Source organism: Gossypium arboreum, chromosome 8 (assembly GCF_025698485.1).
Source record: "Gossypium arboreum isolate Shixiya-1 chromosome 8, ASM2569848v2, whole genome shotgun sequence".
In the NCBI taxonomy this organism is placed as follows: domain Eukaryota; kingdom Viridiplantae; phylum Streptophyta; class Magnoliopsida; order Malvales; family Malvaceae; genus Gossypium; species Gossypium arboreum.
The window spans coordinates 128,326,367-128,340,700 of record NC_069077.1 but is presented as its reverse complement, the minus strand read 5'-3'; the positions used below and the strand labels follow the sequence as shown (position 1 = coordinate 128,340,700).

General features: G+C 30.5%; 1 protein-coding gene across 1 annotated transcript; it reads left to right on the top strand.

Annotated features, from left to right (window-relative positions):
- Positions 1–4,486: 4,486 nt before the first annotated feature.
- LOC108464557 (DUF21 domain-containing protein At4g14240) lies at positions 4,487–9,671 on the top strand. The gene is made up of 13 exons (XM_017764913.2): positions 4,487–5,000; positions 5,218–5,294; positions 5,418–5,501; positions 5,580–5,693; positions 6,147–6,230; positions 6,310–6,381; positions 6,988–7,055; positions 7,501–7,588; positions 7,725–7,798; positions 7,874–8,246; positions 8,511–8,557; positions 8,658–8,739; positions 9,123–9,671. Exons 1-13 carry the CDS (start codon positions 4,754–4,756, stop codon positions 9,237–9,239), a joined length of 1,527 nt encoding a protein of 508 aa, XP_017620402.1. The 5' UTR covers positions 4,487–4,753; the 3' UTR covers positions 9,240–9,671.
- Positions 9,672–14,334: the final 4,663 nt, after the last annotated feature.

Sequence of the window (14,334 nt, the reverse complement as noted above, 5' to 3'; positions counted from 1 at the left end):
TTCTCCAGTTGTTAAAACTAGTCCACAAGCTCGCCTCACTCGAAAAAAATTAAATTGTTTAAAAAAATAAAAGTATAGAGACTAGTTTTGACAAATGAAAATTGTGTTAAAAGAAATGGAGAAGGGAGGAAAACAGAGGGAGAAGCAGAAGAGAATGAAAAAAAAAGAGAAAAAAAAGGAAATTTAAAAGAACATAAAAAATTAAATTTCCCAAAACGAAAAAATATAGGGACTGATTGTATAAATTAACCTAAATTTTTTGTTTAAATGATGATTTAACTGTCATGACAGCTTATCGTTACACCGTTAATGACAATTAACGGCTCAGTGACTAAAATATTACAACGCGATAACATAAATGACTAAAACATAATATTTCAAATGTAAGTGACTAAAATGTACGTCCAAACCATTTCTCCTTTTGACATCCGTCAAAAAAGCAGGTTTTTTTTTTCTTTTTTTGAGATTTTAACAATGATATTATTTTAGTTTTAATCTTAAAATATGCTCAGAATTTAAATTTATGTCTGTAAAGTAAATAGGAAAGGAAGGCCTTAGGGCATTCCAACAGGACATTTTATAATATAAAATTTGCAACTACAATTTTTATTTTATTTTATATGATAATAGTTAAATTTCAATTTTGATCTTTATATTATATTTAAAATTGAAATTTAATCTTTACATTTAATTTTTAACATAATTTGGCATATCGAGGGACACATGTTATGCTTCTCTTTTCTGTCTCCCCATTATAAGAGGATGGTCCAATTTCAATATTGACCCCTTTACTTTTTTTTATTATAAACTAATGGTCAAATTTTAGTTTTAGTCTTTATACTACGCTCAAATTTAAGATTTTATCTCTATATTTAATTTTTTTGACATAATTTGATTCTTTTAAGAATTATTTATATAATTTGCATAGTAATTGTATACAGATAAATATATTTTATTACTTCATTTATTATTTTGTTTTTGAATTATCTATAATATAAAAAAAGTACGAGTTTAGAAAAATTTTGAACCGGTAAAAATACCTTTTATTTTCTATCATATTATTAAATTGACATTTAAAATATTTATAATTTAATTTAAAATTATTAGTTATAACTCTATTTAAAAATAAGTTGTGTGAAAAATAATTTTAATACCAAAATTTTAATTTATTTCCAAATTTATTTTCATACAATATTGAATATATAAAATAATATTTTAATTGAGAAATGTTTTGGAAGGGTATTTGAATTGACAAATATTCGGTATAATTAAAATTTTAATTTCAATTAATTACTTAAATCATACAATCTAGTTGGAGGTAATGTTTTAGAATAGGATAGTAATTTAAAGGATTATAGGACATCAAATCATAATGTATATTTGATCCATGGTAATCAAACAAGATGATTTCAAATCACGAATGAGAAAAAAAAATAGCCGCAATAATAATAATAATATCATGATTATATGTTAAAGCTAAATACCAAGATCTATAGCAACTATCCCTATGTTATTAGGGCACATACAATGATTAAAAACATGACCATTTCGAGGCAATTAAGGGGGCTGCATTGCATCTGGCACTACAGATGGATGCCATGCCAACATTCAAGAAGTGGGAAATGGGTACACTATTGTTGTTTTTCTTTCAGTTTAGTAGAAGACAGAAACTAGTGGTGGTCGACATACTTACGGGGGGCTATCCTGAGCATCTATGATGCTAATTTTGGAAACCTAAATTTTCATTACAGGACCCTGGGGTCTTAAGTAATCATCTAACTTCTCCCATGCTTGTCTTGCGTCTAATTGGGCCTTATTAGGCCCCATAGTTTAGGCAGGCCGAATTCTGGGTCTAAGCACCAAAGTGAAGCCCATGAATAGTTGGATTTGTCGTCAAATGGATTTTTCATTTCCTCTTAAATTTGAAATTTAGTTGTTGTAGTTTTATTTTTAAGAATTTAGTTTCTTTATTTTTAGATTTTAAAATTTAAGTCCAACTGTTAAATTCAGATTTATTACAACGTTATCTTTTAAATTACATTACTATTAAGTGAGATTTTTTTAATTTCAAATTTAATAGTGTTAATAAATAGACTTGAATTTTGGAATTTGAAAAGAAGAAAGACTAAATTCTTATAAATAAAAGTACAATGATTAAATTTTAAATTTTGAAGAGTATAAAGAACTATGACATATTTTAACCTTTTCATTTTAATGTTTATGTAAGGGTTCTTCAATACTTGAATTTATTCTCATGCAAGTCAAACATTGCCAATTCAGATATCTGTTGCAGATTTGAAATGGATGCAAATTAAACTCCATCGAATCGGATTCCGATTGAATCTATTAGTTAAAGTCATGTTTTAGCTATCAATACTTGCCTTAAACATTAATTATTGTTTACATAAATTAAGAAATAACATATAAAAACATAATAAAAATATTTTCAAAAATAATTATAGTAATTAATTATAAAATTATATATAATAATTTTTATTTAAAATATATCTTTTAACATTTTTTTTAAATTTTATTGACTTCTCTTAAATCATATTCTTTTGTATCGTATAAACTTAATCGAACAATGAAATGAGATCATCGAAATATTTAAATTTGTGTTTATCCATTCATGATTTTGTAATTTTTTATGTGATTAATGGAGATTAGACGGTCTTTTTTTTTATTAAAAAAAAAACTCAATTAGTTAACTTATTTTAAACAAAATTCCGAAGTGGGGTCGGGGCAAAATTCACTTTTTCCCAATCTTTTATTTGAATAATGTAAGAAATATATATGTACTAAAATATGTATATAGGAAATTTAGGTTTAATTCAGTAAATGAAATAGAGCATGAATAAAGAATGTATTTGGTGGGAATAAGGTACAGATGTAATAAGTATTATGTTTCTTAAAAGAAAAGTGGTTTTTTAGTTTGATTGGTTGGTTGGAATGTAATAGATAAGAATTAGTATTACATTGTTTAGGGATGGATCAAATTATATATGTACTAAATATTCACAAGGGATCAAATTACTAAATGTAACACATAATACTCGATTCGATCATTGAGTTTAAGTTACAAGATGTCACATTTATTGTCAAAGCAAATGCAATCACAATATCTATCAATTCAATACTTTATATTCACTAACATGTTCATTACATCATCATATTATAATATATATAATTTGATCTAGGGCTTATATGAGCTTAAGAAAGCTTTTTTGATAATTCATGACCATTGGAGGACTAAAAAGTAAAATTTACAAATTGTTTTCGGCTAGAGTCACGACTCCTATAGTGCGACCTTGAAAACAGTATGTAGGCATTGCGACATCAAACAGGGGACGCCAAAACTTTTCCTTTTGGAAGGATCAAAATGAATTTTAAAGTTTAGGAGTGAAATTGTAATTTTATCATTAGTTTAATTTAAATTTTTATAACTTTAGAAAAAAAAACTAAGAATATGTTTGGATGAATTTTAATGTTGTTGATATTTTCCAAATGTTAACAATTGATCAATTCATTTGTAATTGCTTTGTTTAGATAAGTAATTGGTTTAAGAAAAATTAAGTTATTAAAATTTTATAAATTATAAAAGAAAAATAATTATATTAAAATAAATAATATAAAATATTCAACATTCCTATCATTATTTTTGTAAAAAAATATTATAAATGGTTTTAATAAAATAAATTTAAAATATATATATCAAAATTAAATAAAAATGAATTTTGAAGTTGAAGCTTTTATTTAATAATGGGAATTTAGCTAATGAAATTCGTTATTGAGATTACAAATGATTTAAAAAAATAGAATTAAAAAAGGAATTTAGCTAATGAAATTCTTTATTGAAATTATTCAAAATTCTCTCATATATTCACCGTTAACAATTATATTTATTTTTAAAATTTTGAAAATCCTCGCTCAAATACACTTAAATGAATAATTTTATATCTTAAGATCAAAGCTTTTGCCTGCACTGTAGCCCCGCACCGACTTCTACTTACAGATTTGTACTCAAGAAGTGAGGCTCTCAAGCTTCAAGAGAGAACGGTAAAGTTTGTTGTTTATCTCATTCGCATGTGAGCTTCAAGCGACAGTGGTGCACATTCTTCGCCAAGGAGATCCGACTACATTGCTCACCAAAGCCTTACTATGGGAACCAAGCCAACTCTCCCATGGCAACTGCTATGGAAGGATATTTATTTGTTTCTGGTTTACTGGTGTGATTCTTCTTTAAGAAAAAGAAAAAATAGCATGTGAGGTTGGTAGAATCATTCATTTCACTCAGCAATTTTATTAATTCTGCCTGCAAAAACTCTTTTCTTCATTATTGTACCTTGTACAACTAGTCCTGGTAGAATAAGCAGAAGAGAATGTTGTTCCCATAGCAGCATTTGGGCCAACCCATAAGATAATATTGGATTGGAGTATGACCCACCATTAAGCTGACATGGGCTTTTGCAAACAAAACAGCATGAATTTATGGTGGAAAATCAACATGTAACGTAGGCGGCATGTCTACATTTCATTTGGTTCACGCAGTTAAATAGTGGGTGAAAGAAAATCGAGATGAGACTGGAGATTTTCCATCGTAGAGAGCCCAAGCTCAACTATATGATTTGACTGCTGTTCACTTCTTCGGCTTCTATTCACAAATCACAAGCGTTGTCCTTTTCTCCTCCGCACGCGTTGCACCGCACCATACCGACAAAAACCCCCAACAACCTCCCACTAGACTGATTAGGAAATGTTGTTGGGGAACGCCATAGCCGGAGCTCGTACAATCATGGCGTCGTCATCCAACCACATCGTCTTCGAACCTGATGATATCCCTTTCGGCTCCTTTGAGTGGTTCGTCTTTGCGGGAGTTTCCTGCTTGCTTGTGCTCTTCGCCGGCATAATGTCCGGCCTTACCTTGGGCTTGATGTCTCTGGGCCTCGTTGACCTCGAAATTCTTCAGAGAAGCGGCACTATCACCGAGAAGAAGCAAGCTGGTAAATTACTAAATCCCCATTTCCATTTTCCCCTTTTCTTTTACTAGTCAATGGTAACAGTACAATTAGTAACAGTTCCAAGTAATTAAATATGCTGAGTTTACTGTTTCAATTTATAGAATTCTGATATCATACACTAGAGAAAAAAACCCTGTTTTTTTTCCCCTTCTTTTGTCCCCTATGATTATCATTTATTTACATAATTATATGTCTGCAGCTGTTATCTTACCAGTTCTTAAAAAGCAGCATCAGCTTCTTGTAACTCTGCTTCTCTGTAACGCTTGTGCCATGGAGGTGAACATTTACATCATGTTATTAAAATTATTAACGGTTTTAATGACCATATATATATTTGTATTTAAGAAGCTATTGCATTTCCTTGAATTTTCCTTATACTCTTGATTTGTGTTTTCGCAGGCTCTTCCTATAACGCTTGATAAAATTTTTCACCCCTTTGTTGCAGTGTTGCTGTCTGTTACTTTTGTTCTGGCTTTTGGAGAGGTCTTATATATTGTGTTTTTTGTTGTTTCAATCTCAGCTATTTAAGCCTTTCAAACTGTAATCCCTTTTTTGGATCAGATTATTCCACAAGCAATATGTTCAAGATATGGACTCTCTGTTGGTGCAAATTTTGTGTGGCTCGTGGGTATTCTGATGATAATTTGTTATCCCATCGCTTACCCTATTGGAAAGGTAGTGTCCTGTTGAAATTCCTGGGTTAAAAATTGTGAATACACTAGCACTATTTAGACAAACGGGTAGTTTCCTTTTGTGTTTGTAGTTTCTACTACGTATATCACATAGCAAGCTTTTGTTTTTGGTTATTCAAAGGCCTGTAGTTCAATAAGAGTCAAAGTATTAGTGGGTCTTTTAGGAGGTTTTGCATTGAGCAAAGAAACAACTTCTGATGTATTGAGTAATGCTCAGTGTGCCTTGGCACCTTGGGTATATGATGACCAAGTCTTGATACTTTTTGACTCCATTCAGACAATCGTACAATTTGGAAATTGTAATAACCTTAGATATATGATATTTCTTGAGAGCTGTGGTTTTCTTGGATATTAACTTCTGTCAGAGGTTTTATACCACAAACTTCTGAAATGCGCTTTTCTAATTGTACTCCTACATTCATTGGTATGGCTTCAGGTTCTGGATGCTGTGCTTGGCCATAGTGATGCTTTGTTTAGACGGGCTCAGTTAAAAGCCCTAGTCTCCATCCACAGCCAAGAGGTAACTGCTTAAACCAGACAAGATAATATTGCTTAACCAAGTTAAGTATTTGGTGGCTTGTCTTTTCTGTCCTTAATAGGCTGGCAAAGGTGGTGAACTAACACATGATGAGACAACCATCATTAGTGGTGCACTGGATTTAACTGAAAAGGTAAATGCTATTATTGGAATAGTATTTCATGAGTAAAAATCACCTGTCTCTTTACATCTATGACGGATACTTCCAGTATTAAGATGTTTCATTTTCTGGAAGATGAATATTTGTATTTGACAATACACAATGAAAAATTGCACTCAAATCTGGACCATATCTACACAAAAGCAGTTTTTTAAACATACAAACGCTCTCATTAAACTTAATTAGTTCTAATAGTCAAATGGTAAGATATGTTGTTTCAGTATTATATAGATTCGAAGCATACACCTCATGATCTTATATTTGGACAGTGGACTGCTGCCTTTAATGTTTTGGAAACATCCCAGAACTATGGCTCTGGTTCTTAAATTTTTTATTTGAATTGAAGATACAGTTTCCAGAATGCTTAGGTTTTAATCTGCTAGGTTGTGATAATCTTCTAAGGGATGTAAAGCTGCTTCCTCTCTCTCTCTCTCTCTCTCTCCCCCTTTTGGAAGTGCTTGGCCTTTTTGTTGTCTATTAGTTTTATTTCCAATTTTCCACTTTTAGATAGCTGTAAAGCTGATATTGCATCTGTCTTTTGGAAAATGGTTGCAATCATAATGTTTCTTGTACATGCAGACTGCAGAGGAGGCTATGACACCCATTGAATCAACATTTTCCTTGGATGTTAATTCGAAATTGGATTGGTGAGTTTCAGCTGGATGGGGTTCTTCTTTCTGTAATCACATGATTTTTGCTTCTTCATCTTGCCATTGAAACAAATTAGAGGGGATATAAATCCTATTTTTTTGTTATTCCGGGGAAAAAAATTGAGAAACCTTCTAACTGCGATTTTGAGGAAAGGGTTGAATTTAATTTGTATTTTGTAATGGTCAGATATAAACTATGCTTCTCAGAAGTTTAATGAGAGTTTACATGGAAATGAATTTTCGGATGAGTGATGGATTTTGTGATAGGTGGAGAAATTTTCTTGTTCATCTAGAATTTGGAATATCACACTTATAGGCATAGCTTAAGAGCCTTCCTGATGTGGAGCATGACACTGTACTACTTGAACATGATTGACCTTAAAAGGATCATCCATGTTCTTTAAGTTAGGTTATAAATAGATTTTATCTGTCTTTGTTGCAGGGAATCAATTGGCAAAATTCTTGCACGAGGTCATAGTCGTATCCCCGTTTATGCTGGGAATCCAAAAAATATCATCGGGTTGTTACTGGTGTGTTCAGTTACCCATTGGCTTTCCAATTGTTTTCTTTATGTTGAAAGCTTCTTATTAATGGTTGCCACTTCAACATGAAGCTATGTTTTCTGTCCAGAAATTCATATGAATTTTCCTTTGTTATGAGGTTTAGGTGAAAAGTCTTCTCACGGTACGACCAGAGACCGAGACTCCAGTCAGTGCTGTTTCCATCAGGAGAATGCCTAGGTCTAGACTTGTACTCCCTTTTTTAATGTTTCTCTCTGTATGTGAAGTATGAATTCTCGTTCACGAATATCTCAGGGTCCCAGCACATATGCCTCTGTATGATATCCTCAATGAATTTCAAAAGGGCAGCAGTCATATGGCAGCTGTAGTGAAGGTTAAAGGAAAGACTGAAGACCCTCAATTTTTTGTTGACGGACAGAAATTTGACGAGCACAAAGTTACCAATGGAAATTCTCAACTAACCACCCCTTTGCTGACCAAATATGACTCTAAGCCAGATAGTGTTGTTGTTGATATTGCGAAACCTTCAAGGCCTACCACTTTCAAGATAACTCCTGTAGCTAATGGTGTCACAGCCAATAGCTTGCAACAGTTTTCAGAGGATACTGAAGACAGGGAAGTCATTGGTATCATTACCCTCGAAGATGTTTTTGAAGAACTTCTCCAAGTATGCTGTTTCAGTTGCTTTCCTCTGTCTCACTTTCTGTAACATTCTTGGCTAAGCCATGCTCCATAGTTCTAGATATAATAACATGCCAACTAATTCTTTTTTTGACCCCTATTATCTTCTAACTTCATTTTATTAAAGGTTGGTGGTTTGCAACTAATTTTTTGAAAATGTGTTTTATCATGGAATTTTCATATAGTTTCTTTTTTAATAAATTAGACAAACTGGATAGATGGTACTTACTAAACCCTTTCTATATTGTAGGAGGAAATTGTTGATGAGACCGATGTATATATTGACGTACATAAAAGGTACAATGCTATATTTTTTTTGTTTTCACTTAACACTCTTGAGTTTGGCTAATTGCTTCATTGAATGTTGAAAATAATCTTTTTCCCCATTTTTTTCAAGGATACGAGTGGTTGCTGCTGCCGCTGCTTCATCTGTAGCTCGTGCTCCATCCAATCGTAGATTGATTGGTCAAAAGCCTTCAGTAAGATGTTTACTTCTTAATATCATGTTTCTCTTGCCTGCATCGTTAGACCATTAGCGGAGTAACCATGATTAAAAATAGGGCATAGAAAGGAAACTTTTGGGCATCCTCCATCTTATTCTATCTCCTAAACCTTTTCAGATTTCACCAAACCTCTTTATTGGAAGTGCATGTTTACACATAGGTCTCACCGACAAGAAATTGATTGACACAATATTTTGTCCTATCAAAGACATTGCCAGATATAAGCTTTTTGGACTTTAAAGACCTACAGAGTGTTCACTAGTATCATAACCCACTCCCTGCTTACAGCTATGAGCTGATATCTGATGTCTGATGGAAAACTTTGTTTAATCATCAATTTACTTTTTCATATCCTTCAGGGTGTCCAAAGCAAGCAAGGGCAAATGACAAGGAAACCAATGGATGACGAATCACAAATAGGGAGATCTTTGGCTAACCCAGGGGAACGTCTTCCCAGCAGTATCGAACGATCTTAACTGCGCAAAGCAAAGAATCAAATTTGTGCATTTTACTCTCCTTGTCATCTATTGTAAATTCTCAAATTAGGTTGGGTATATTGCAGCTTGTGCATGTAATTCAAAGTGAGAAAACTAGGGTTGTTTACTGTAAAAATAAAAATCAGGGCAAATTTTGTTAATGGTAGTTAAAGTTCCACTAGCAAACCAGCTATGTTAGGCATGAATCTTAGATATGGTAGGTAACAATGGTGCTTTCTTAGGATAATTTTACTGTAAAATGTCTTGATTAAAAAAATTACGAACACAGTTTTTTGGTTAGAGCATTTTGCTTAGTGTCAAACTCATCCTTTTCATGTAAAGAGCATCTTGATGATGTAAAAATGCTACTAATGTATCGTCTGCTACGGTGGCATATGAATGTATCGTGCGCTGCATGATTTTTTATATAAATTTGGGATTTCTGCAACTGCAAATTAACATAGGAAAAGTTAACTTATCAGCTTTTTCATCTATAAATCATATAAAATTCAAGAATCATTCATCAATCAAACAAAATACCATCTTCATTTGATTACTCATTGTCAACCTCCTAAAATACTAGAAAAAGAAAAAGAAAAGAAAAAAGTTCACTTCCCAATTGAAAGTGTGATTTCTGTTTCTAAACTATACATTTACTTTGAAGCCTCTGAATCTTGCAGAGCCTATTTGAATTAGATTATAGATTGAACTGGAGTGGATCCAAGCCTTGAACTCTAAACCCGAAAACTAATCGTGCCAGCACAAGAGCAACACAGTACATCTCCATACAATATAAAGCCTTGCCCTCTGCTCTCTAATTTGCTTTGAACACCTTTGCCATGAACGACCCTTCATACTCCTCGTTGAGAACGAGCTTTCTCCCATTACAACCCGAAAACTGAATTTTCAAAAAAAAAAAGGAGAGGAATATGAACCTGAAACCTGAAGTTGTTTTGATGCTGTGGAAAAATTTGAAGCCATTTTATAGGAAGAAAGCAGTTGAAGATATGAGTGAAGCAAACATGTGGTGGGTAAGTAACATTGGCCCCCTGCTTGAGTCATTGGCCTTTGTCCCACTCTTTCAAATAAGGATACAATGTACTAAGCATTGCTGTTTAAAGTGTGTCGGGTTTGCCAAACTATCCTGAAAAGGACTTTGTCTTGGGTCTTATCTCTCGACTCGGAAAATGCAATATAATAAATCATAACACGAGAAAATATGATACAATAATCACAATTAATACATGATTAACATGATAACTTTAATATACATGTTTAGGGTTTTTAGTATGATATTTATTTTGCTGTTTATGCGTTTGTAGATTCATACAAGCAAATTTGCTGAGCATAATATGGTGTACTTTGTTATGTATACATGCTAATCATATATCAATAATTATTGAATAAAATACTGAAATACATACATGAGAAAGAGATGGAAATATAGCTTAATTTTAAAAAGGAAAACCCCTTGTCCGTAGACAGGATAAGGATTTCATAGTTATTATTTAAATTTTGGGGGACAAAAAATCAGAAGCGAATAGAATATACTGCATCAATCATTGTAAGGTTATTAAATAATGTTTTCTTGTTCCAACATGAACTGATAACAACAGCTTTAAAGACTATTCAAATGTTATATGACAGGGGTTTGAGACTATTTGTAATCCACAAAATTGCTGATAAAATCAGCATAATTGAAGGTTAATGCATGCACAATGCTATTTATTATATAATTTTTAATAATGAAATAATAAGTATTATTGTATTTGGCAGAGTTGAGAGGCAGGCATCGGTTGCAAGCAATAACTTTGAATATGAACGTAAAATAAGTATGTAAGATATTATATTTTTGAAATTGCAATAATTGATTAGAAAGCGATTAATTAAATAAATTAATTGTTATAAAATAAATAGACAGAAAAGTGAAGAGTAAAAAATTGGGAGAGTAAAAGACATAGCATTTTTTTTATCAATTGGAATATCTATAAAACTTCTTCAAACTATTAGAATTTAAAGTACATCAAAACTTATCTTGATTTTGAAGGATATCCACTTAATAAGATATTCATAACACCCCATTTAATGTCTATTTGTAAATAATATACATCATTAAAACCGTACTAAGATAAAAACCTAGTGGGAAAAAAAATTTTAGTGAAGGAAAAAGAGTACACATATCTATAATATGCATCATATAATGTCTCATTAAAAAACTTACTAGGAAAATCCAATGTGACAAAACCTTAGTTAAGAGAAAAAGAGAGAAAATTTTGGGGAAATATATTTTGATTTCTTCAGGAGTTTCAACAATAATCATAGTAAACTTTAATCATGATTCTTCTATAAAAATACAAATAGATATTTTGAATCATTTTATAATCCTCCTTCAACTATTATTTACTCAGTCAAATTTACCACATATATTTAAATTATTTCAATTCGGATAAATGAATAATTTCCCAAGAATTTCAATATGTTTCGGAATTTCAAATCCTTCAAAGATTTTAATATAAAATTTACTATATAGTGATTCATAAAAGGTTGTAACAACAACAATTAAATGCAAGTTAAATCTTTTATGAACCGATAGTTTAATAATAAATCTAAATATTATTACATTCACCACAAAAGATTATTATATCTTTTCATAATTAATGCTAGGACTTAGCGAAAGCATCATATTCTTATTTTGTTTTTGTAAAACTACTTCATTTATACCCTCATTGGCTTTATACATTTAGACATTTGGATTACTGGTCCAAAAACTTCACAAATTTAATTGTACTTGAGTTGTGTCTTTCTATTTTGAGTAATTTATTCCATATCTATATTTCTCAATAGAATTATTCAAGATCCTCCTTTCATTTCATTATTTCAACAATAATATTGCATGCAAAATCATTATCGATAACTTTTATTATTGGTTCCACATTTTCTCAAATTGACATAACTTATCGAGATATTTTATTTTCACTATTTTAATATTCAGTTTCAGGTATCTGAATCTCTTCTGGAATTTTACTTATTAGTTATGTCTTGAGTCTCTTCTAGAGTACCCGCCTCCACTATATGACCATCTAGATTTATTATTTTCTTTTATGAGAATTTTCATACTTGGAACTTGTTGAGTTATCCTTGTTGAACTTGTGGTTCAAATTACTCTCACCCTAACTAATTACAAGTTATTATTAATCTCTCCTAATGTCAAGAAAACTATCGAATCAAAATAGTAATTACAAATCATGTCATAATTGAAACTCCAATACATTTAAAACATCTAATAATACAAGGAGACTTGTAATTAATATATATTCTCAACTTTTTTTTAGTATTTACTCATCTTTATCTATTGTGGTGGAGTAATTGAAACATATATGCACATACAAAAATTCAAAGATGAGAAACATTTAGCTCTTGACTAAAAATCAATTGTAATGGAGAATATTTATAACTTATTGACTTGATGTGTATAACACATAAATCAACATAATCTCATGTTGAAATAGAAAGTTTATTTCTCATAAGTAATGATTTAAATATTAATAAGATGCGTTCAATCAATAATTTCTCTAAACCATTATGCGCAAAAATAACAAACTTTTACAAAAGTTTTTCAAACTCAATCAATAAAAGATTGAGATATAAACTCATCAGTGTTAGCAAGATGAATTGTCTTAATTGCATGATATGAAATTAATTATTTAAATAAGCAATCTTGCAAACGACATGTTGCAAGTTGATAACACATATGTGATTATTTTGTAGATGCATCTACCAGGAATCATATAATATCAAAATCATCCACATGGTAGATGAATAAGCCCATATTAATTTCAGAAATGTAAGATATTAAATCTCAAATTTAGCTAGTAAGTTTTTAAGAATCAATTTTATTGAGAATAAGCAACAAATGAGAAATCTTTAAATTAAACAATCTTTTGATTCTTTAATGAACGTCTATATGAATTCTCAATTAATTTTCGCATTATATATGATCCAGGAGGGTTTAACTAGTCACGCCCAGTAGTAAATGCATTTTTATCAGTAAACTTCTGGTTTACTTTAACATGTATTTCAATTGTACTAATAACGTCAATATAAATTGTGACAAATTGATAATTTTACTATCATTCATTTTACTTTGTATCTACATATAAGTACTATTGTAACATTTACTACTAGAAATGTCTAAATCAATGTGAAGTTTATAATGCTACTAAGTCAACAAAATAAATATAATTTTCAAATAATTATATGCAATATTCACTTAAGGGAATATGCCAAAATCTTCAAATATATAAGAAAATAAGTATAAAAGTATTTTCCAGGTGTACAATAGGTACATAACCAATGATTTTTCATACATAAGTTTTCTCTCTTACAAGTTCTCATCAATAATATTTGTCCACGTAATTTTAATTGAGAACTTATTCTGAATATTGTAGAGTTATACTCATAGTTTTTTTTTTAAAAAAAAATTGCAACTTCAAGTGCATCCAACCATAACAAAATTTAGATGGAATTGCCATATTCTGTTGCTCTTAAGTTGATTTTTTACAGTCAAATATTTTGCTTTCAACCTTTTAACGGGGATGATGACAAAAGATTACAAAAATAGTCACAATCAGTTCAATTCAATAATAAGAGTAATTAATAACTCAATCCTCCATTGATTCATATGAAATATAATATTTTCTTCATTCGCAATTTCAAATGAGATTTATTATAAATATCTTAATCATCACAAGATATTAACATATTAGCTCTTCTGGAGCTTTTGACTAATTTTGTACTATCAAATATTGGAATAATATTGGTTTATATTTTCTTTTGCGTTCACTTCAGGGAATGTAATAGATTTACTAGGATGAATTTATAAACGTCCCAAAAATTCTTTATTTTGTAATCACCATCGTAAACATACTTGGATTTTAAATTAAAATCTATCTATTCATGTTGTCATGATTAGTCTCCAATTATAATAAGCATAATATAATAAATAAAACAAAGTAAAATATACTTGAGATTCTTTAATATCATTGTTATCACCTCGACTATTATCACGAGCACTATTACAAGTAGTAAAACAACT

Coding starts and splice junctions, on each gene's coding strand:
- LOC108464557 (XM_017764913.2), top strand. CDS start 4,754: ATGTTGTTGGGGAACGCCATAGCCGGAGCTCGTACAATCATGGCGTCG. Junction 8,558..8,657: donor TATATTGACGTACATAAAAG/GTACAATGCTAT, acceptor ATTTTTTTCAAG/GATACGAGTGGTTGCTGCTG. Junction 8,740..9,122: donor TGATTGGTCAAAAGCCTTCA/GTAAGATGTTTA, acceptor CATATCCTTCAG/GGTGTCCAAAGCAAGCAAGG.